Source organism: Enoplosus armatus, chromosome 10 (assembly GCF_043641665.1).
Source record: "Enoplosus armatus isolate fEnoArm2 chromosome 10, fEnoArm2.hap1, whole genome shotgun sequence".
NCBI classification, from domain to species: domain Eukaryota; kingdom Metazoa; phylum Chordata; class Actinopteri; order Centrarchiformes; family Enoplosidae; genus Enoplosus; species Enoplosus armatus.
Genome location: NC_092189.1, coordinates 14,703,493 through 14,726,818, shown reverse-complemented (window position 1 = coordinate 14,726,818; position 23,326 = coordinate 14,703,493). Strand labels below are relative to the sequence as shown.

The window sequence follows — 23,326 nt, the reverse complement described above, 5'->3', positions numbered from 1 at the left end:
CATAATACCATAAGGCCACTCCATCAGTGTTTTGACAAATGTCAGAGCAGCATGAATATGACAATATGATATTACGTTTTAGCACTTCAACACGCTGTTACTGCCTGAATGCTTATATGGTGCACATTGTAAGTACAGGGACGCTGAGGTTGTTTCATGGCTACAGCTGTGTGTGTCTGAGAGTCAACACAATAGCTCCTACAAGCCCAGGAAGTTTAGGCAAGCATACACCCAGACAATACACCCACATCATTCACTCTCTTTGATGTTGCTGACTGCCTTCAAAAAAACAGATGTCACTACGAACACTAAACAGAACCCCACGCAGTCTGGCCCTCGCCCAAGTTTCACATATTATTTTGTCTATTTAAGCCATTAAAATGTTGTACTGGTGCGGTGACAAAATCAAGCATGTCATTAGAAGTGCTTTCCAGGAAATGGACTTGGAGCCCCGGCACTAGATCTATAGCGCAGGTCTGAAGGAGACTCAGTGAGTTTTAAACTCCAGATGTATCCTTTCATTAATGTGACGCTCTGAAGAGTATGAAGCAGACCAGGCTTGGTCCAGACCTCTCATCCTCCTGTTAGCAGCGACTCACTTCTCTAATAGTGATTGAAACCCCACGGATAAATCACACTGAAAGTCTGTGATATTAAGCATTTGTTGTTTATCTCAACATGTTTCATTCTGCTTTGAATAATAATTGCCTTATTAATCCCAATTAGACTGTGAGTACCCTGGTGATAGGAGAGGCTAGCACGTCAGGAAACTACTCCTGTGTGGCCTACAATGAAGTCGGCAGCAGCACATTGACGATCCCTTTCTACGTTGATGGTAAGTGGGTCACCAGAATATAATAATAAATCTTAAGTGCTCAGCTGAAATTGCATGCAGAAATACTCTGCTGAGTTTATTGCAATAATTCCAAAGCGCACTATACCGTCCACTGGATTCTTTGAAATTATCCACACGTACAGTACACGCTGTAATGAACTGCAAGAACAGCGAAGGAATGTGCAGATTGTATTGGGCAATAAAGAAACCAGAGGGGGGCATTAATTGAAACCATCTTCCACTGTAGCTGAACGGCTTCAGGACGGAAGAGAAGCAAACATGTCCTGAGCCATATGGAGTGCTATAATGGCACGCGTTTAAAAACAGCTATGAATAACTGCATTCCTGCTCCGGTGCCAGCAGGTCATTCCTCTTTCTCTGTGAACCTTCTGCTATGGGAGTTTACTTTTTCATGTGCATCTGAGCATTTTCAAATGTTCCCAAACTTGATATCCATTGAGACAGTTATGTAATAGTAGTGGGGATGAGGTGTCACTGCACACAAACACAGTTCACACACGGTTTGCAACAAAGTGAATCACATTTCCTTAAAAGTTGAGTGAATCACATCTCCCGAGGGGTGAAGGATTGCTATTGGAGCGGGATGGATGTAGGTGAACCCATAATTGAGGGCATGCCAAGTACTAAATATTTGTCTCCCAGAGTTGGACAATTCCCAAGAGGAATGGTGCTCGCTTCCAGAGGTGAGGACGACAGAGAATGATGGTATGCTGCTAGAAAAGAGGACAGAATTGTAATAACAGCTGTCCTCTCTTACGGAACACAGAATGCTTTCCAGCAATCTGAATAAACAAGCACAGTCTGGTTCCCCTGGGGCCCAGACTCAGCTTCTCTCCAATTGGATGAGTGCAGGAGCGCCAACAGCAATGCTGTCCACCAGCAACGTGCTTCCAATTAACAGTGATGAAACAGGAAATAACTGCAAATTTGACATTCCTGGCCTTGCGACAAGCAGCTTTGTGTCCGAAACTATTGTCCAAAATAGGATCTCGGGCCAGCAGCATACGTGGCTCTTTTCATGTATGTAAAACAGATGACATGGACTCCTGGCAAATGCTCTTTATTCTATCTCCTTTATTCAGAAATAGTAACTGAGGTTGACCCCATCTGATCATTGAATGTATCTGAAACTGAGGAGGATTTAACATAATTGGAATTCTGATTTACTATATTTCTCCTCCTTGTCGCACTAGATCACTCTGAGGAAATTACCATTGAACCTCGGGAAGCCATCGAGGGGAAAAGTGTCACCCTGACCTGTCGGGCAGCTCGGTACCTCTACACAGACCTACAGTGGTTGGATTCCTTGAATCAAACGATCACTTCCAAAGTGTCCAGTCTCCAGCTTAGCCGCTACTCCATTTCTCTTTCTCTCCATCTGCATAATGTGTCCCGAAGTAGCACTACAGGTTACAAGTGCCAAGCATACAAGCCCAAGGGGGTTGAACTCAAGCCTGCTGCGCTTAATGTGGATGGTGAGTTAGAGGAGAATATGAGAAGCATTCCTATTATAAATGATTGTCACTGATTGCAACACCATTTCCTGTTGTGATAATAGTCAGCTGATGTACCTAGATGATGAACCTAGTCATTCTGTAGAAGTTAAGTCATGTGATAACTGGGCGTGCTACTGTAGGTTAGCACACACAGGAACACAGAAAATAATCTTTCAACACAATATAAGTCGCCGTCTAAACAAGCCAATAACAGAGCCACCACACCACTAATTCAAACTTTTTTTAATTTGTTTGGTGCAGCGAGAAAACGTCCCTGGCTGAGTCAAAATCTGACTAATCAAGATGTCAACAGTAGCAGCACCTTGATGCTGGCCTGCGTCGCTCAGGGAGTTCCTCGTCCCAACATCACGTGGTACAAAAATGGCGTTCCAGTGGACAAAGGCCCAGGTGACCAGAGAATAGTATTCTATGTTCTATGATCATCATACCATGAATTATTTTAATCATTTTAGCAATTATTTGTGACCAGTACAATCCTGGCGCAGCTCTACACAAACAGGAAGATTGTTATTAGTAGGATTACATAATCAGCAGGTGGAGCTATAAGAAAAAATGCTAAATCATTCTATGTAATTTCATAACCTGAGCTCCCACAGAAAATATTACTTCTGGCTAGTGGTGTTTGAAGTTTTACTACTGAGTAGAAAGTACACTGTGCCACTTATTCAGCATAAACACAACCTCAGCTGCGGTGAAAGCGGGTTAGTTTTCAGCCACAATTTTTACAAGCTCAAGCGCCAGCCCCACATGAGTTTTAAAAAGTGCAGCATTTAAGCTGCACTTTTTAAAACTCTATGGTGTCAGTTTGACTGAGCAGTTGTGTTTTGCAGGTATCACACTGGGAGGTGACGGGGTTCTGACCATCGAGAGGGTGAAGAAAGATGACGAGGGTCTGTACGAGTGCGTAGCCAGCAATGATGAGGGTTTCGCGAAAACAAGTGCTGTTGTTACTGTGCTCGGTAAGTCAATCAGACATCTTGAGATATTAACTACCTAAGCATCAAAAAAGGTCAACACTCACACCTGCTGCATTTACAATACTGGTCAGTGTGAAGTAGTGTGTGCTACAGTCTGTCTGCCTACAGATCACATAAAATACACTTCTTATCATCATCTGCATGTCCAATCAAAACGTCTCAGAGGCCCTCTTGGCCTTGTGTTTTCTTGTCAACACTACAAATAGCTCTGGTCGACTTCAGCGTGAAAAGTCTCCCCTGACAGAAAATCTGTGGCTGCCAGGAATGCCAAGTGAATGCCTTCCCGGGTTTTATGATCAGGCCTCTGGCTGAGAGTCCTTACCTTGAGGACATGACCTCTGTGAAGTGTTAAGAGGTCCACTAATGAGTGCAGAGATTGACTGCTACAACAGGCAGGGGACTGGAAACACACAGTAGATAATTGGAGTAGATGGCCTGTGTATTAATGCTTGTGCGCTTGTGTACCTTTACATGTAAAATGAATTACACGTTGATATGTGAAGGTAATGCAGGTGAGATAGTATGCAACCACTTTTGTCCACATCTAGTCACTTAAATTGATTCTTATTAAGTTGAATTTCTCTTGATGTTCAACTTTAGTTATTGTTATCCATTCCATCTTCACCACAAAGATATTCCTGCAACCAGCTATATGCATGTTCTGCTTTGGTTGTTTAGTCAAGGATCGCATGAAATAAGAGCTGGAAAACCTTTGTGCACATTCAAAGGATATTAGCTTTCAGAGTGTCGACATGGATGGTTAGAAAAACAGTGTTAGGAAGAAAATATTTTAGGAAAAAGTGCGGTATGCATATCTCAAACAAACCAGAAGTAAACACCAGAACGTGTTTGTACTTCCTTTTTGTATACAATCTCTCAACAAACAAAAGAATGACGTGAAATAAAAGTCCAGCTTCTCCAGTCAAAAACCAGGCCAGAATCTTTTGATCACAATTCTTCACAAATCCCTGTCAAGATAATATGACAACTTCTGAGATCATGAAAAGTACACAGTGATTTTTTGCCAAAGAGCTCTGGTGGTTTACGACAGTTCTTTTCATTCCAGGGGATGAAGGGAAGCCAAACGTTGAGGTCATCATTTTGGTGTGTACGGGAGCTGCAGCCACGTTCCTCTGGCTCATGCTGATCCTCTTCATCCGCAAGCTGAGGAAGGTAAGGCGTTACGTTACTTCTCTCAGAAACCACTTGAGATTAGCATTTGCCATCATGTGGAAAGTTCAAACAGTCAAACAAGTGACATCGCATTTGTGAAATGTTTGCAGATCCTGTTTCAACTAATTTGGCTTCAACAGCTTTATGGAGGCGACTGACTCATGCTTCTTGTGAAATAGAGTTTAATGGAAGGATAAATTTAGCCTGTGTGTATGATTTCCACATTTCCTCCAAATCTACAGAACATAATGTGCTCATACAGTGAGGAAACATTCTTGCTACATGTGTGTAGAGCAAGAATTTAAATTGTTTTGCCAATATTTTCACTACTTACTGACTACATAAATTCAAAACTTGTGCCATGGTTGTCATTGTCTAAAACTTCTTTATGGTAATCATGATATTCAACACCTTCAGCAGCCAGCGCAGTATAAGATGGGTCCGTCTATCATCATTGACCCTGATGAGTGTCCCCTCGAGGAGCAGAATGACCTTCTTCAGTATGACAGCAGCAAATGGGAGTTTCCCCGGGACCGCCTACGACTAGGTGAGCATTGAGCAATGACGAGAACTAAAAGAGTTTCATATATTACAGTCAATGATAAGGCACCACCGTTAGACACAGTCAGTTGCTTGACCTCCTTTAAATTTAGAATAGGTTAATAAGGTTTCATGTGTAATTTGGGCTTAACATGAAGCTGAAATCCATCCTCTGCATGTAGTTTTTGAAATTATGTTTAAACAACAACAGAGCATACAGATTCTTGCTCGTGATATCATCTCACAATATTATTAATGCCCGAGATGATTTGTTATTTGTGGTGATGATGTAGTGATAGAGATGGTGGTGATGATGGAGATTTTTCAAAACAAAAGTCATTTAACTCTAACTTGCATTTACGTCACTGTGTGAAATCTCTGCTTTGAGCACATTTTATTGGGATTGTCCTGCTACCACCCAGAGTGATGAGACTGAATATCAACACACAGACAAGAAATCCAACCACACATGAAGATTTTTAAAACAAAAGCTTAAAAGCTCATTTTAAAAGTGGTTCGTTTTAATGACATACACAGCCACTTCAAGGTACGTGAAATAGTTGTCACCCCTCTCTGCAGCTGATGTGTAGAGTCATTACTTATCGGAGACCTGCACTGTCATCCAGCCTTAAGTGAACCATAAATTCTCTAGAAAAACTGCCTGGTGATCAGATCTGTAATTAAAACAACATGCTGGGGGCTTGTTGTTTTAATTACAGACCCATTGCCTAGCTGACAGGGAATCCAGTCTGATTTTTTTGCCCGAGGGACAGGAAGCTCTAATGTCGTCCCACTTATCAAATACCTTCTTCCTTTGCCAGGCAAAACTCTTGGCCACGGGGCTTTTGGAAAAGTGGTGGAGGCTTCTGCCTTTGGGATCGACAAGCTCTCAACCTGCAAGACTGTTGCTGTCAAAATGCTGAAAGGTAGGGTGTCAAAAATCAATTAATGTTCATACTGCAACTTATATTACTGGAAAATAATAGGCATTTATATAAAATAAGTTATTTTTCACATAACTGTAGTTTGTCCATGTGGCCCCTCTGGTTCGTCCTGAGGTACCACCACTCAGGATAGACAGACCAGCATTAACGGGTAGCAGATGAATAAGAGCTATCTGTCATTTCTGCAGAGGATTTATTTCTTGTGCACATTACAGACTCATGAGCTACAGCACCACATGTGTCTGCAATTAATGTTTGTATGCCGTGTCGGTTCAAAGCAAAGCATGCAGTGTCTGTTCCTCGCAAAGAGCAGTTAGAGGTAAAGGCTAAGACCTCTAACCCTGTCCTTGATGAAGAGATTGAGTGTATGCAGGTCCGACAGCTGAGACCAGAATGTCCAAAATCTGCAGATGAAGAAGAATGAGCAATAAAAAGTGTTTATGTTTGCCACATTCTAGAGATTCTAACATTTGGAAACTATCCCATCTCCGGTCTTGATTTTTAGGAGAAATTATTTACAATCCCGTTCCAATGTCTTTCCAAATACTCGCAATAAACCATGAATGTTGGATCAAAATGAAAACAGGAAAACCACCAAGCTAAAAAGAGTTTCGACTACAGACGTTCAGCGATTTCATTCACCACAGCTTCGTGTGTGAATGACTGATGATAATTTTCAAAAAATCTTGCTTGTTTTGCATTACGTACCATTTATCATGCCTCAGCATAAATCACGTGCTCTCTGCGAGGAACTCTCTGGCTGTTGTTAGTTGTAGGTCAAACTTAATGGAAAGCAGCAGGTCTCCTCAAATTGACCGTGGTTTACCTAGAGACTCCCTGGCTGCTTTAGCTTCTAGCTCATAAATATCTGGTTGATCGAAGCAACATAAAACAGCCTCTAAATCTTCATTTTCATAATTCAAGGTTATGGCATTACCTCATTGGTCAAACTTTCAAAATCAGGTATGTAATGTGAGCAACTCCCGCTTTATTTCTCTAATTTTATTGGCATTTATCTTTGAGGATGTCCTCCATCAAAAGCTGCTTCACTTGGCCAAAAGCAATATTATTATTTTTCCATCATATTTAATGAACTCTCAAAATAAATCAATTTCCCCAGTAATCCAGCCACCAGGGTTCAGGCGTTCCTGCGTTTTCTCTATACTATACTATACATAATTTCTTCTTGGAACATAAGGAAAGGCAGAAAAAAATATTATCGTCTGGATGTTCAGATTGTATATGTACACATTTCATATGTTATTGTCATACAGTATGAAACAGAAGTTCATAAGCATCCAAAAGACAAAAAAAGACACTGTTTACCACAGTTTATAGTAAACAAAAATGGGGAGAAAATGTAATGTAAATGAGCTGTTGATTGCGCATCAGAGTATCTCAAAGTAAAAAGAATAAATGGTTAAACTACAGAGTGTTTCACTGCAAATTAAAACATTTTAAAGTCAGATATTCACTGGGAATTTTGTATTATTGAAAATAAATCTGGATATAGGTGAAACGAATGTCATGAAACTTAAAGAAAACTTCAGGCTCTATTTTAGTCACAGAAAATGTTCATAAAGTAACTGAATTTTCTTGCTCATTTTGTTTAATGAAAAGGTCTTGTCTTCCATCTTTACTTTATAAAAATGAAAATGTGTTCCATATTAGTTTTTTCATGGAGTTTGGATTCCAAGCGTTTAATGATACACCAGCCGATGCTGAACAAGTTCTATGTGTGTTTACATTGTTACAGGAGGTGCAACGTCAAATGAGCGGAAAGCTCTCATGTCAGAGTTAAAGATCCTGATCCACATTGGCCATCACCTGAACGTGGTCAACCTGCTGGGAGCCTGCACAAAGCCTGGAGGTGAGCCTCATTACTGAGGAAGTTATAACATGTAATCCTGCTGTTTTGATATTTGGGTATAGAAAATAATAAGATAAATAAAATCTGTTTAATTGCCTGTTAAATTGTCAGTTTAAGTTTAAATTTAAAATTGTTTTATCTATCTTTCTGGCCTTTCTTTATTGTGAACTATCACATGCCGTAGGAATACTCAAAATGAATATACCATCTTAACAGGCCCATTGATGATGATAGTGGAGTTCTGCAAATATGGCAACTTGTCCAACTATTTAAGAAGCAAGAGAGACGACTTTATCGTCTACAAGGTGAGTGACGAGCTGCATGATTTAGACTTTCCAGCACTCTACAGCCATTTGACAATCATACAGGAAAGCTCCATGCGTGTCAGCGGCAGCGTTTAACCTCATCTCATTTAACGTGATATATGTGTGCCGGTCAGAGCCAGGACGGCAAGGTGGTGTCGTCAGGAACGGGCTGCGAGCTGAGCGAGCTGATGAAGCGCCGCCTGGAGAGCGTGGCCAGCACCGGAAGCTCAGCCAGCTCTGGCTTCATCGAAGATAAGAGCTACTGCGACTCAGAGGAAGAGGAAGAAGGTAAAGGCCAAGCATGTCTTGCTTCCCTTCAACCCCCGCAACTCCCCTCCCCCTCTGTTTGTCCCTCCTGCTGTCTCCCTCCTCTCACCTCTGCTCCACCCCTCCTGCCCAGGAATGAAAGCTCCCCTCAGATTGTTTTCCAGCAGTCTGATGGGACGTTTCCTCCTCCTGTTCAGCAGTACAATCACTGCAGCAGGAGCCACTGTCACCCCACTGAGTCTGGGGAGGCGTCTGTTTATTTCCTGTCCTGACCTGAGTGTCGCTCTGCTCTCGGGCTCCAGCTCGGGGCACGGCACGTCAGCCATGTTGTTCCTGATGTGTTATTTCTGGTTTGATTAGCTGTTTACTCAGGTGGGATGGTGGAAGGACTCCTTGTGAGTTCCTCTCTCAGACCCCCGACCAGCACACTGGGCCCATAACCACACGTCTCACCTGACATCTGAAAAATAGGAGGAATTGTAATTTGTTTTGATCTCTCGTCTGTTAAGGATGTTTTAAAGACAGTGTGTAGGAGGAGACGCATACGTGACAGGACGGATTGTTAAGATGGCGTGTTTTAGATTTGCTGTTTCCCCCACAAGAATCATTATTGTTTCATCGTTTCTGATTTATCTGACAGGCGTAGAGAGCTGCTGATTACACTGACTGCATTTAAAAAACGTGTAGATGAGTAGGATTATTGTCTTAAATTTAAAGGCCATGTACATCCAATTTGAAACAACAATCTCACTGGGAAAGCTTTATGTTCTTTTGTTTCACAGAGTCTGAGGATTTATATAAGAGGGTCCTGACACTGGAAGATTTAATTTGCTACAGTTTCCAAGTTTCAAAAGGCATGGAGTTCTTGGCTTCACGCAAGGTACTTTTTTTAGTCATGTTGGAATTGTTGTGTTTTTTGATTCAAAGATCATGTTATTTTTATTTAAATATGGACACATTTTACTCAGTAAAGGATCACCGTGCTAAACCACTCATCTGTTTAAACCAGTCAACAATTTCCAAGTAGACGCAAACTGATTTACACTCAAAGTACTTTAAGAGTAGTCAACTCTTTTAAAGTTGTTGTTACATACATGTAGAAAGTTTCTGCATTACACATGAATAAATATAACAACAACTTAAAAGCATTCTCTTTGCTTCTGCTATGCCACACTTTACTCATTCATTTGTTTGTTGTATAATCTTGCCCCTGTTACTCCAGTGTTTTTTAAATCAGTCCCGAAGTCATTCATTTTTCAAGTCATTCATAATTTGGGGGAGACCGGATGGGACTGATTAGAGAATGAAGCCATTGTTGTAAATAACCTGTTACAGACCATTTCTAAGCCTGGATATGGAACACATCATCTTCTATTGTAATATCACTGATGACTTGACCATGTGTTGTTCCGCCAGCAGTCATGCTTTATAGCACGCAGTACCAATGTGAAGTCAATTACATGCAGAAAGCTTGACTATATATATATATATATATATATAAATGTCGGATTGAATGAGATTTCTTTTCTACCTTTTTTTCATTAGTGCATTCATCGTGATTTGGCTGCACGAAACATCCTGCTTTCTGAGAATAATGTCGTGAAGATTTGTGATTTTGGACTTGCCAGAGACATCTACAAAGACCCGGATTATGTGCGCAAAGGAGATGTAGGTTTATTAACGTCCAGAATTGTTGCATATTATAGTTTATTTTTCCAGTGGTCTGGTATTTACTGTGTGATAGAAAAAAATGCTCGAAAGCATTTTCATTAATAGATAACATGCAAAACAGTAAGCTACCACTGGCTTGGCAGAAAAAAAGGAGGTTCAGGAGTTCTTGGAAATGTCATCAAAAATAATTGAGATCAGTGTGTTTGTTTGAATACTAGATAGTGGAAATCTGCTACAGATTACACACAGTGACATTGTATTAAGTGTAAGTGAGATAAGGGAGTAAATTATTTTTTTATCTCAATACCTGTACAGGCTAGACTGCCACTCAAGTGGATGGCACCTGAGGCCATTTTTGACAAGATCTACACGACTCAGAGTGACGTTTGGTCCTTTGGTGTTCTCATGTGGGAGATCTTCTCTCTGGGTAAGTGTCACGACTCAGCATTGACCACTACTAGTTTTATAGTTCACACTCATACTGTTTAACATACAGGGAACCCTCCTTATACAAAAATCACTACCAAACTTATGCAGACATAAAAAAACATTTTGTAAAAGCGACCAAATATCTATAATGAAAGTGATACAAGGACTTAAATGTTCAAGTATCAATTGCCAACACTGCTACAAAGGTGGGTCATATTAGTTTGAATACCAAGCAGCTATTAAACAGGGCTAATCAGTGTTTTGATAGGTCAGTTTCAAAGCAACAGGAGGTAGCTGACAGAGCTCCAAAAGGCCCAAATCATCTGCATCCAACCTGTGGGTGCATCAGTCAAAAATGCAGAATTATCAACAGGTAAAGAGCAACATTTCAAACACAACCTGCATTAGAGGTTTGCAAGAGAAATATTTCCAAGTGAAATGAAAATACTGACATTCAATTCGCTGGTAGTTTGTGTTTATTCTTAACATCCCCCACATGTGCATAAAGCCTGGCATCTCGGTTAAACACGGGGTTCTGCTAGATGTTCAGTGAGAGGAGAGCTCTAGCTTGGTGGACCCGATCGGTGCCCCCGGCTATACAGCCTCACCAGATGCACTGGGTAATAACTGTCTTCTTCCACTGTGTAATTGTGCCTTTGGGATAAAGAGCCTGGGCTTGCATTGTTAGCCCGAGAAAACTGTTTTCATGCCACTTGTGCAGAAAACATTAGTGAAGTTAGACTGTAATTTTTAGTACAGGCATGGGACATTAAAACGAGAGAACACTCCTATTTAAGTTATCCGTTTTTTTTCCCAGCAGGCAACACAAACTGACTGTAACTAAGCAGCCAGATCAGTGTAAAAGTGTGCCCCTGCTGTGAAACCACTGCAGCCTTTAAGACAGCATTGTGTGGCGGTCCATGATTGCCTGTGCACCATGGCACAGAGCTCACCACACCGTTTCTATAGCAAGACTCAACATGAAATATTGTATGTTTAAGTGTCACCATGGGAAGCAGGGGAAACATAAGAGTAAGTGTAAAAAAGCAGCCAACCAAAGTTGGACGTATTGCTTTTCTACACTTTTTGACTGTGCTGCATTTGAATCACTGCCATACCGTGTCGTCACCCACTGCAGTTGAAAGAAAAGTGTGTCAAATTGTATATTCTTTTAAATGTAAAGCCCACTGACGTCATTATGACGCTATCCCTTTTGTCTTTCCTTCTTTTTCTTGTTCTCTTTCTCCCTCTTCTTCACTCTTGACACATTCTCACCACATTTTCTGTTAAAAAAAACACTTACACATCTGGGTGGCGTTAGCGGGGCCTCAGAAAAATAAATCAGGAAACAAGGATACAAAATGACCAAGAAAAAATGGCAAAGACGTGAGCTTTGCAACCTGATCATGTTTGGAGGTCAAAAGTTTCAGGGTAACCCAAGTGTGTTTTTCAGATCGCTCTGTGAACCAAAAGTGTGTCAGTTCCGTTTTGTGGGTTTAAATATCCAAAGGTTGTTAGTATAGTGTTGATGCCAGATCTGCATGGTGTCATACTAGATATACACCATTATCAGTATTATCAGTAGATTACATTATATAAAGGACACACAGGTAATATCTTTGGACTGTACAGGTATTTTATAACATGATAAGATACAATAACATACAATATGATACAATAGCACCATAAAATGCACATATTACATACATCAAATGTTAGGTTAATTGTATGTAAAGTATATTTCTAAAAACTGCAAGAAATGTGTAAGCAAAAGGTTTATATATATATGAAGTTTGTTGCAAATTTTAAATTGATTTGGGACCTTAATAGTATTGGTAAAAACAGATTTTTTAATATCAACTGTCAGTACTTAAATTAATGTCAGTTGAAGTTAAAATTCACTTTGCAGTGGATGAGAACAATCATGTTTACACACCAAGTCCACATCGGCTGCAGCTAGAAATAAGGACCATGTGAACAGTGGCAGTTGGGATTGCAATGTTTTTTCGTCTTTTACTTATGCAATAAGTTTTATTTCTTTAGAGGTGTTCGAACACTTTGCCAAGCTGAATCTGGAGTTTCCTTATAAATTTGGCCACAAAGACAGTACTTTATGTTGTGCATGGGGATTCAAGCAAACAAAAATATTATTTAATGACTCAGGAAATTGTATTGACAACATAGAATGGGCTTTATTTTCCAAAACCAACACTGGCGACTGTATGTTTTCACAGGGGGCCGAGCATGAAGTAGACTTTGGCTCTAAATTCAAATTTTATTACCCACATTACAGTTCAAAAACAAATAAAATTAGTGGTGGTTTTGGTTGGTGAGTGATACATTTGACAGATTCATGACTCAGCAATCCAAATATAACAACATTATAGTTTCACTGTGTGAAGTGGACCACAGTTACATCATCCAACCAGTCCTAATAAAAAAATCCTTCATATTTATTTTTTTCTAGCAATTTGTTGGGTAAACATATATACAGCAGCTTTTACGCAATCTGCAAGAGCTTGCAAACAAATCTGCGAGATGTTTTCATGCAGAATATTGGAGTTGGAAAGCTGTGCGCACTCCAGTAAAAGGAGTTTAATGTTCCCAGTAGAGACTGGGAAGGTGTTGTCTGCACATTGTGCATAATAATCCTCCCATGTCAGTCACTCAGAGTCTGTTATACTGTATTATATATTCTTACAGTTGGATTTCACAAAGTTAATATCATGTAACCTTACATAACAATGTAAACAGCAACAGACATCATACATCGCCCCCATTTTTCCCTTCACGTTAAGATACATGTAAAGTCAAACAAATGGACTATGTATTAATTTTATATACAATAAATAACTTTTTAATGAACCTCTCCCCCTCTTTCCACTCCCAGGTGCCTCCCCGTACCCTGGCGTCCAAATTGACGAGGAATTTTGTTGCAGGCTGAAAGAGGGGACCAGGATGAGAGCGCCAGAATACTCTTCTTCTGAAATGTGAGAATGCATATTAACTATACTGAAGTGCCTGCATGCTGTCCACCTCAAGAGAACAGTGAAGTGGACCGTGTTTGGGAACCTTAACTAGATCTGCCTTTGAAAAATGTAGGATTGCAAACATTTAATGTTTGTACTTTGTGAAAAAAACTAAATATATCAGAGATAGTTTAATCAATGAAAACAAGACTGACATGCCACTCAACTATTTAGATCTTGTGGTTTTCCTGTAGCTAGAGAAGTCTTGTTTTATCCCAGCCAACCAGCTTCTTACCTCCAGCTGTATGTTCTCCTCACAGAGGCCAAGAAAATAAAGGCCGCAACTAAAAGGTTCCCATATGGATATACAACTAAGAGGAGGCATTGTGTCTTTCTCCCGCTTTGTGGTTGCAACAGCAGGTCAGAGGTGCCTGACAAGAATCATGGGTAATCCTGCTCTGAAGTTGCAGGAGGAAACATTAGCTACTGATTAGTCCTGTGGCTGAAGCATTTTGTGACTGACAGTGGCGCAGATGTAACTGAGCACCGTGATTAAAGGCGATGTCTGGAGACCGAGTTCCCCCCCGTGAGGAGAGCCAGAGACTGGAGACTTTTTTTGAGCAGGGGCTGGTGGATGGTGCTAGACATAAATATCTGTGGGAGAACAGAGAGTCCTCTTCTGTGGTATCAGTGCTGTCAGTCAGTGATGCAGCTAGACAAACCTTTTTTTGTAATAAGAATACTTTGACTCTTCTGTCCAATGTGCAGCCGATCCACAGTCTGAGCTCTGTAACTCACTCCAACATGTGTGCATACGTTGTGTCTGGTTTTAATTTAAAATGACTCATATAGTCCACAAATCTTGTTTGTTTTGAAAGTATAATGCTGCACTTCTGCTTAATAATGATGTTATATCAGAAGGTCCAGGGTTTTAAAGCAGCTTGTGCCAAGTAAAGCTAACTGATTTAATTCATCAGCTTTGCAAAGGAGACAGTGATTGGAAATGATACACAAAATCTGATCCAGACTGTAGTTTTCAGTCAGAACAGAAGATCTGTAGATGCAGACCTGCTGGTGCCAAGAGTCTCTCGTACTTTCCATCTCGGTTCAAGCAGATAGAGCTGCCAGATTATATATTATGCATACTTATGGTTGTGAGGCCTGCTGCTAATTTAAAGCTAAGATATAACCTGCAGATATCAGTTTAAAATGGATGCACAGTAATGCAGAGTCAGTGGGGTGAATGCTGCTGATCCCCTGGAGAGGTCTGCAGTGGATCACATGCGTCTATAAGCCCAGGTTTTGACACCTTAAACCTCACCGCAAAACTAATAATATATAAATGATGAAAAGCACATGAGGTTGCAGACAGTGTTGAGCAATTAATTTGTGCCACTGCAGCACTGATTCATCAGGAATGTTGCCTTCCGCCTGTTAATAAGGTCCCCCGTCCTGATGCATTGCAAAGGAATTAAGCGGATGCTGCTCAGAGAGTGGAAGCACAATAAATAGGATGCTCACTTCCCATCCTACCACACTTGCCCAACCGGACAAAGTAGCTCAGTTGTACAGAATCTCTACCCCCCCAGAAACACCACACTCCCTCAAGACCCAAAACATTCGGGGGAAGGCTATTTATTCTCATTGCGGACTAGGCAGGAAATGTGGTTTAAATTGTGCAGTCATACAATGTGTCTACTTCCTCCTCATCAATGATATGCATAAAGGCTGTGATCATGCTCTCCACATCCTGTCACCATTAGGAGGGCTACCACCTGGTCGAGTATAACGTTCATTAATGTGGGAATCTCAGCTTCTTTCAGCCAGGCCTGACAACACTGAGAGGAGCTCAAAGGTCTAGATGCCCAGAAGAGGGGGGTGTCAATACAGCAGCAGCAGACCATCTGCTTTTCCAAGTCCTCAAACTTGAGAATGACTGAGTATGATGGGGATGGGGAATCATAATAGTTCTACTGTATTTACATTAAGATACCTATGGGGAAAGTGGTGGTTGCTGCAACAGAAACAGGATCGGGATCCATCATCGAGCAATCCCAATTAGTTACACGCTGTGAAAGTAATTTAAACAGCGGCCGTGGTGCTCTGTTTCTGAATTCCTCCACAAAATGAGACAGGCCACCGTGATGGAAACTCACATAAAGGCTCTGAGTCTTCCCACATGGGCAGAGACACTGACAGCTTGTCAGAGACCTGAGCAAGGCTGTGTGCTCTCACTGGTCTTCACACCCAAGACCAAGAGAGAATCAGATACAACCACAGAGGCTCAGGATAACCTGCAAATAGAAAACAGGGCATGTACGAATGATCTAGATGTCAGCTGATTGAGCGGTGGACCAGATGTGGTCGCTCAATGCAAAGAGTTTGTTTTTGAAGACGTAAAGACAAAGGACTACCAACCCCGTGGATAGTTATTTTTCTTCTTAAACGTGCTCAGTCACAGTTTACAATACATCAACTATAGCATTAAGAGTGTCCATCCAGTATGCTGAAAGCTTGCATGTGTCTTCCTTGCAGTTTGTGTTCAGTGTTGTATTCTTTGCTCTTAGATATGAGACCATGTTGGACTGCTGGCAGGGGGAGCCACAGGAGCGACCGACCTTCACTGAGCTGGTGGAACGGCTGGGAGACCTGCTGCAGGCCAGCGTGCAACAGGTATGATGGACAAGAGAGAGTGCGTACTGTTTGAACACTACATATAATGTTGAAGCTTCAATTTGTGAAAATCCAGTCAGTCGCAGGAATGAACAGTTTATGATCAGCAGGTGTGAACTCAAACTAAAAGAGGATGGTGATACACCAAAGTAGCTGACAAATAGTTGAAATCCCCACATATTTAGGGTTTTCTGACCATATTGTGGCTTTTCAGAATACTTTAAACAGCATTAGTCACTAGTTCTGCAGAATGAGTCACAAACACTGCAAATATTGAAGAAGCAGAGTTGCAGAGTCCTGCAGCTGATTCAGACGATTCAGAGAGCTGTCTCGCCCACGGGGTGCTCAGAGTAACTGAGAGGGGAAGTAACACTCAACACAAACACTTGCCTTCCTTTGAAATGGCACCATCAGTCCCTTCACCACACTTCAAAACACACATGGAAACACATGGAAAAACAATGTAATTTGTGTGTGATGCAAGATAACATTGTCTGCTGTTAATGCTGTCAAATGTCACAAACTATTGCAGTTTGGAAGTTTTATCCACCTGACAGTCCAATGGGACTTTTTCTCAGCAGACATTTTGACTTAGTAGTAAAAGCACAGATGTTACTAATAACAATAATTATGGCTCTGTTTCATTCAAGTATCCCAGTGAGCCATGATAGTGTGACAGTGAGCCAGCATGAACAAAACCAGGAACCTGAAGCTAAATGGAATTTATCCACCATTCATTTATTGATTTTTCCTACTGTGACATGTCAAAATGTCTTATTTAGAAGTCTTTATGGCTAACTGAGACCTGACCTGGGACCTGAGTTGCGCTGAGTCCAAATTACATTCAGCCTATTCACATGTCTCGGGTCTGTGTGTCAATGTGTCTAATACAAGGGTGGATCCAAGTGGGCTCTGTGCTCGTCACATTGTGTGTCGTAATCATCACGGAACAACAATTTTGTTTTTGAGGCAAACTGGAGATTTTGAAGTCTGAAGTGTAAGAAAAATTAGGTTTCCATGGGTGGAAATTGAAGAAAGTGGAGCACTTAGCAGTAACTATCACCAATGACAGGAAACTGGCCAGAGCTCCAACAAGAGATCATTTTCAGTCATCAGGATCTACAAGATGCCCATAGTCATGTTTCCACTTCCAGCCACTAAAGAGAACAGACTTCTTGTCCTGATTGTACATTACTGTAGACAGATAGTCACACAAAGAAAAGGAATTATGTTTTACTACTTCTGCAAAGACTGCACGGGACTGCAGATGAAGTAGTAACCCCAGTGAAGTAATAAGAGATAAAGACAAGGCCTCACATCACATCACATCACATCACACGAAAACTACAGCTTGAGTCTGTGAAAGCTATATTCATGAGAAAACATTCAGAACAGTTGAGATTTGACTTGAAGCTTTTGTTAAAGTGCAGGATGGCTGGTCACGGCCTCTGCCGCCCCCTTCAACTTCATGAACATTGTGCTGGATTTATTAGGCATGACCTTAGTTTCTTTGGCTGCTCGCCACGACCTGTGGATGTGTGTTTGTACAGCGTGCCGGGCACACAGCGTCAATCTACTTAACCCTCTCATCTCTTTATAATCATGGAAGCATAAGGCTGTACTCTTAGATGTTCTGTCTCTGTTTGGTTGATTTAGGAGGGGAAGCACTACATACCGATCAACACAGCCCTGCTGGCAAAGGTGGGAGACCCGTCCAACACAGTGCCGTCAGAGGAGACGCCCACACGACCCGTCTCCCACCGCGACTCAGGGAGCACCTGGTGAGAGCATGGATCATTGTTCATTGGCTAGTTTACATAAAACAGACACCTGAAACCTCAGACTCAACATGCTAAACTAAGATGGTGAACACAAACGTTATGCCTGCTAAACATCAGCATGTTAGCATTTAGCTCAAAGCACTGCTGTGCCTAAGTACAGCCTCACAGCGCTGTAGACTCTTAACCTTGTTGGCTCAAATCTGTTACACTCCCAAGACATTCAAGGGAAATAAATCACCTTATCTTAAAAACATGTAAACCTATCCTCAAAGGCAAACAGCACTGAGTCTGTTTTGCAAAGGAAATGCCTAAATCATTTTCCTACTTTGCACTGAATAATATCCAAAACAATTAGGGTTCCTGTAGCACTAAACTCAACCAGGAGAACATTTAGGTCAGACCTGACTGGCACATGATAAGAAATATACACACGGCAGCTTGATGGCTCCTGTGAGGAATTTCCCCCAAAAACCACAGAGCCAGCTTCAAGATTTATGTCCACTTAAAATAATATTTGTTGGGCTCTTGAGTTTTCACAGGTCCTCCAAGTGTGTTTATTGAGGAGGTGTTGAAAAGCAGTAATGACAGTTGCCCCTTAAGCTAAATTATGCAGTCGTTTTAGCCTCTGAGTGTTGAAATGCAAAGTAAACAAGGTGTGTTTTCAAAGTACAATGTCAGAGATGCCGCACGTTGTTGATTTAAGTGATTAAGTTCCTGCAGTTTTGTTGCTGAACTTTGCCTCTTGTCTCCAGTGTTATCAAAAGGATTCTCTAAACCGAAAGAGAACATTTTAGGGTATTTTGGAGACTTACTCTGGAAATATTTTCTTGCCAGGAACATCAAGATCCGTCCCGCTAGTGTGAAAACCTTCGACGAGGTTACGATGGAGAATGGGACAAATGACAACCACGGGGTGAGTTACTCATTCTGGATCTAAACCAGACAGACACACAAGCTGTACTTATCCTAAGCCAAGCAACCCTGGAACATAAATGTCGTTTATAGCGGCTCTATTGAACTATATAAAATTATTTTAAGGTGCATTTAAAATAGTTAGATAGAAATAGAAATAGAAATCCAGGAGTTGTTCTTGAATGATACTTTAACCTCAAGCATCACATTTAGTCTTGTTGAGTCTTGCTATCTACAAATCAGAAATATTGGCAAAGTCAGTGAAGCAGCAATTGGCGCAAAATGTAGCAGCAAGGTGTTTGTCGGGTTCTAGACACAGAAAACATCTCTCTCTCTCTCTCTCTCTCTCTACACTTTAATTTAAGGTTTTGTTTATTGCTTTTAAACATCAGATAACAAAGAAGGAAAGGTGATATTTGGGGTTTTAATTATTCACTTTCTGTCTTCTATGCATCATCATCATCTTCAGGGCGGTCAGTCCGACAGCGGGATGGGCCTGTCGTCTGACAACATGCAGACTCTGAAGCGTCTCGAATCATTGGCAGGCCGACCTCTGAGCATCATGGCTCTGGCGTATGTACTCTACACCACACAGCACCCCGTCCAAATGCCCTGTGACAAATCAGCACACGCAAACACACTGGAAGAGACTGCAAAATACCTGTTCGGAAACCTCCACACTGTGCTGGAATATAGACGCTATAACTGTCATACACTTACACACACACACACACACAAAGTTTCTTCAGCGACTAGTTTTCCCTTTTGTCTGAAGAAGCCATGCAGGAGGGACAGCGGCACAAAGGAGAAGTGGGAGGGAGAAAGCTTGAAGGTGACAAACTGAAGGACTGAGCACAAAAGCAGAGTGGATGCGTCACTTGAGGTTTGGCTGTTTTAAGAGCGCACCCTAAAATCCCTTTGTTTTCACTAAAAAAAGTCCTGAATGGGATACCTCCCAGACAGATTTAACTTATGAGTCATGGCCGTCTGGTATAATGCAAATGCTAGGTAACAAACACACATAATCTCAAAGGAGTGACGTTGGTCTAAAGCCTGGATCGTTTGATGACTTTAAGATGTGGATCCTTGTCCGGGCAAATAAATAAAACTGTAATAAAAGGAAAAAGACACTGAGACAATGTGTTCTCACGTGAGAGTTATTTGAGGATGAAGTCAAATCTAAGTCCAATTTCTGTAAATCTTCACTCTTTCTTATGAGGGTCTCTGTAGGTGTCTTCAGGCTTACATATTAAGTTTACAGCAGCTCAGTGGCAGAGTTGATTTACAGGGTCAAACCCCTGAACTCAGTAATTACACTTTAAACCTTGCGGTATTATTCTGCTGTTCCCTGCACAGTAGCGACTGTTAATACTCCTTCAAAGTACTGTGGCTTCCACTTAAAAGATTTAAAGGATGAAGAGCAGTAAATTAAATCTTCATATGTTTCCCAAATCTCTGTTAAGTTGGAGAGGAAAGAGTCTAAACTTGTGAAAACAACATAAAAGTTATTAAGAGGGAACATGTAAACAACTGCCAGGGAAGTAACTTATGAGACACACTTAACAGAGTTAATGAAACTCTCCGATGCACTGTAATTAATTTACAGCGCACCAAACTCACTTCTACAAACACCCACAGCCGCTCTTAGTGTCTTTTGGATCTCAAAACTTAAAGTCGAGGCTACCGAGACCCCATATAGGCCTGCTGGTGTCATCAGGGCCAGGCATGCAGAGAATGATCTGCATTTTGAGGGGAGGACTTCCTTGCTGGGCAACCACTCAATCACTGCCACCTTTGAACTTAGGAGGGTTTACAAGGGCCTCCCCTGTTAGCTATAGCGCTGTGCTCCTTTTGTTTTGCTCAAGTCCACCTGTTGCTCCCTCTGCCTTCACCACTTCTCTAGCCTGACTTCTTTTTGCCACACAACACAGCTTTTTAGTTGATTGAACAATATTGCCAAGGAGGTTACCTCACTAATGATTTGATAGATTTTTAGTGGACAAAACTGCTGTAAGTAAAAATTAAAAACTAAACCTAGTCCTGCTTTGTACAACCAACAGTCTACACCCTAAAGATATACATTTTACTATCATAGAAAACCAGCTAATATTCACATTTGAAGCTGGAACCCCTGATTTTCAGCATTTTGGCTTAAAATAATAATTCAAACAGTCAATCTACTAATCGTTTCAGCTCAGTGTAATTTATTTTACCCTGACTCATTCTGTTTCCTGTCGCTCAATTGCCGATTGTACCCGCACCTTGCGCTTGGCATTGGCAAGGCAACCCTACTATTGTGAACTATTTTTGATGCATGGTTTACCAGGTAGTTTATTCATCAGGACGACATTCCAGTACGGCGGCGTCACTAACCCCTCGCTGGGCGCTGACCCTTTGGCCTCGAGAGAGGAGCTCTGGAAACCCTTAGCAACCTCCAAAGACAATAAGAGGCAATTACTCATATTCTGAGCGTCAAATGAAGCAGAAAAGCTCAGGATGATGGATTACATCATATATGAATAAGGAGAGGTTTGTCTGATTTTACAGCTTCACAAGGGGAATTTCTTAACCCTTTCACGCATAGTGGTCACTACAGTGGACAGCTATTCAAAAGCTGTTTTCTTGTATATGCATGGGTTTTAATGGTATAGTTGCACATCAACCACCACAGTGGACGCTAGTGCGTCATCCCATACACTGCCACTCACTGGCCAGCCATTGTAAGCGCAACACAAATGTCTCAAAACCAAGATGGCCAGCGGAAGGCCAGAAATGCTGAGCAGCTCAGGAATAACTTGCCAATCCTTCTATAGTAGGAGACCCTTGCAGGTAAATAAAATTTGGTAACATCAAGTAACAACTAAGGAGTAATACAATTGTTAAAATTTCCATTTTATTCATTGGTGTGTTAAATACATATTTCTTCAGTAGAAAACTCAAACGCATGCTGTCCACCCGAGTGGACATGTGAAGAACTTTGAAAAATTAGCGTTTGAAAAAAGTTAAATTGTTTTTTTCATGCCTAAAGAGAAATAAAAACACTTAGGAAAAAAATCCTGACTGAGGCTGTCATAATTCATGCATGAAAGGGTTAAATCAGAGAATATCAAAACAGCCCTCTGTTGCAGGAGTGGTCACGTTGTCTTGAAAAAAAAAACTTGATATTAAAAAGAGTTTACCCATCCTCACTGACCATCCATTTTCCCACAAATAAAGAGTTATGCCATCGGAATACTTTGAGAGACACTGTAATAATATAAACAATCTATGCATCGGGGCTTTGGATATTTTGTGAAGCACATAATGAGGACACAAGAATGCATTTTGAGAAAAGCCCTGGTCAGGATGTGAACTGGTCTTCCTGTCACACTGATTTGTTGTGTCTGTTTATTTTACAAGGCTGATAATGTGGCCATTATCCACTTACACTGCTGCATCTGTTTTCATGAAGAGAACAATTAGGAGAACCTAACCTATCAACTAATCTGCAGATTATTTTCTTGATTGATAGATTTTGTGGATTTCATGTGAATGATACAAACCTGCTTGTGTTGAATTGCCCCTTGAAAAACGATATATTTTCAGCTGAGTCTAGTGTGGTGATGTTTGCCTGTTATATTTATGCTGCATCCCTCTGTGTTTTCAGGATGAAGGCAGTGAGTAAGAGTAAAGAGTCTGTGCTGAGTGACACAGAGAAGGAGAAGTTCCCCCCCTCTGTCCCGTCTCTGGACTTCAGTCTGGACGACTCCGCCCTGGACGCCGGCCTGGAGTGTCACAGCCCGCCGCCTGACTACAACTACGTGGTGCGCTACTCCACCCCACCTGTGTAACCTCAGCCTCGAGGCCTTTGCTTTGTTCTCCTCTGTTTGGACTCTTATCTCTGGACTGCCAAGTTTGAGAGGAAAACACACGAGATTCCCTCTTAAAGTGTTTAGAAAGGACGCTCTGAAATGAATCATGAATCTTCTCGCCTGTAACTTCTTCCACCTTCCAGGGCGTTTGCTGCGCAACAGAAGGAAACCTGTAGGCTGTTGATTCCTCTCCAGTTTTCAGGTGTTAATGCTGCTGGTCCGTTCCACATTCACTGTGATATATCAAACGGCTGAAAACAGGCTCAGGAATTTCTTTCATCTACTGTGAAAACAAACCACAATGATTCCAACTTCACCACAGATCCGAATAAACTACAACCTTTGATGATGAAGAATGACATCCAGAAAATAAGAGAGAGAGGATAGCTGAGTTTAGATTGAGACTTTTATATTCGAAGAAGTAAAAACTGGAATGTAATTTGTAAAAAACGTGTGGCTACATCCGCTCATATGAAAGTTCAGTTCTGCTCAAAACCTGAAGCAGATAGATAGCAATGTAACATTGATTATTAATTATGGAAAGTCTCTTATTTGAGGTGTCGTTTGCTCCTATAATTCTACAAAAATATC

General features: G+C 41.2%; 1 protein-coding gene across 1 annotated transcript in view; it reads left to right on the top strand.

Moving 5' to 3' along the window:
- kdrl (kinase insert domain receptor like) overlaps positions 1-22,720 on the top strand; it is a 40,504-nt gene extending 17,784 nt beyond the window's left edge. Inside the window, exons 12-30 of the mRNA XM_070913135.1 lie at positions 727-835; positions 2,050-2,331; positions 2,614-2,760; positions 3,204-3,332; positions 4,417-4,523; positions 4,941-5,070; positions 5,885-5,989; positions 7,764-7,877; positions 8,094-8,182; positions 8,317-8,470; positions 9,232-9,329; positions 9,995-10,117; positions 10,436-10,547; positions 13,440-13,539; positions 16,086-16,191; positions 17,848-17,972; positions 18,807-18,885; positions 19,354-19,457; positions 22,531-22,720. Of these exons, the coding sequence (XP_070769236.1) occupies positions 727-835; positions 2,050-2,331; positions 2,614-2,760; positions 3,204-3,332; positions 4,417-4,523; positions 4,941-5,070; positions 5,885-5,989; positions 7,764-7,877; positions 8,094-8,182; positions 8,317-8,470; positions 9,232-9,329; positions 9,995-10,117; positions 10,436-10,547; positions 13,440-13,539; positions 16,086-16,191; positions 17,848-17,972; positions 18,807-18,885; positions 19,354-19,457; positions 22,531-22,714 (2,397 nt within the window). The 3' untranslated portion in view covers positions 22,715-22,720. The remainder of the gene's footprint in view (positions 1-726; positions 836-2,049; positions 2,332-2,613; positions 2,761-3,203; positions 3,333-4,416; positions 4,524-4,940; positions 5,071-5,884; positions 5,990-7,763; positions 7,878-8,093; positions 8,183-8,316; positions 8,471-9,231; positions 9,330-9,994; positions 10,118-10,435; positions 10,548-13,439; positions 13,540-16,085; positions 16,192-17,847; positions 17,973-18,806; positions 18,886-19,353; positions 19,458-22,530) is intronic.
- The last annotated feature ends 606 nt before the right edge of the window (positions 22,721-23,326 follow it).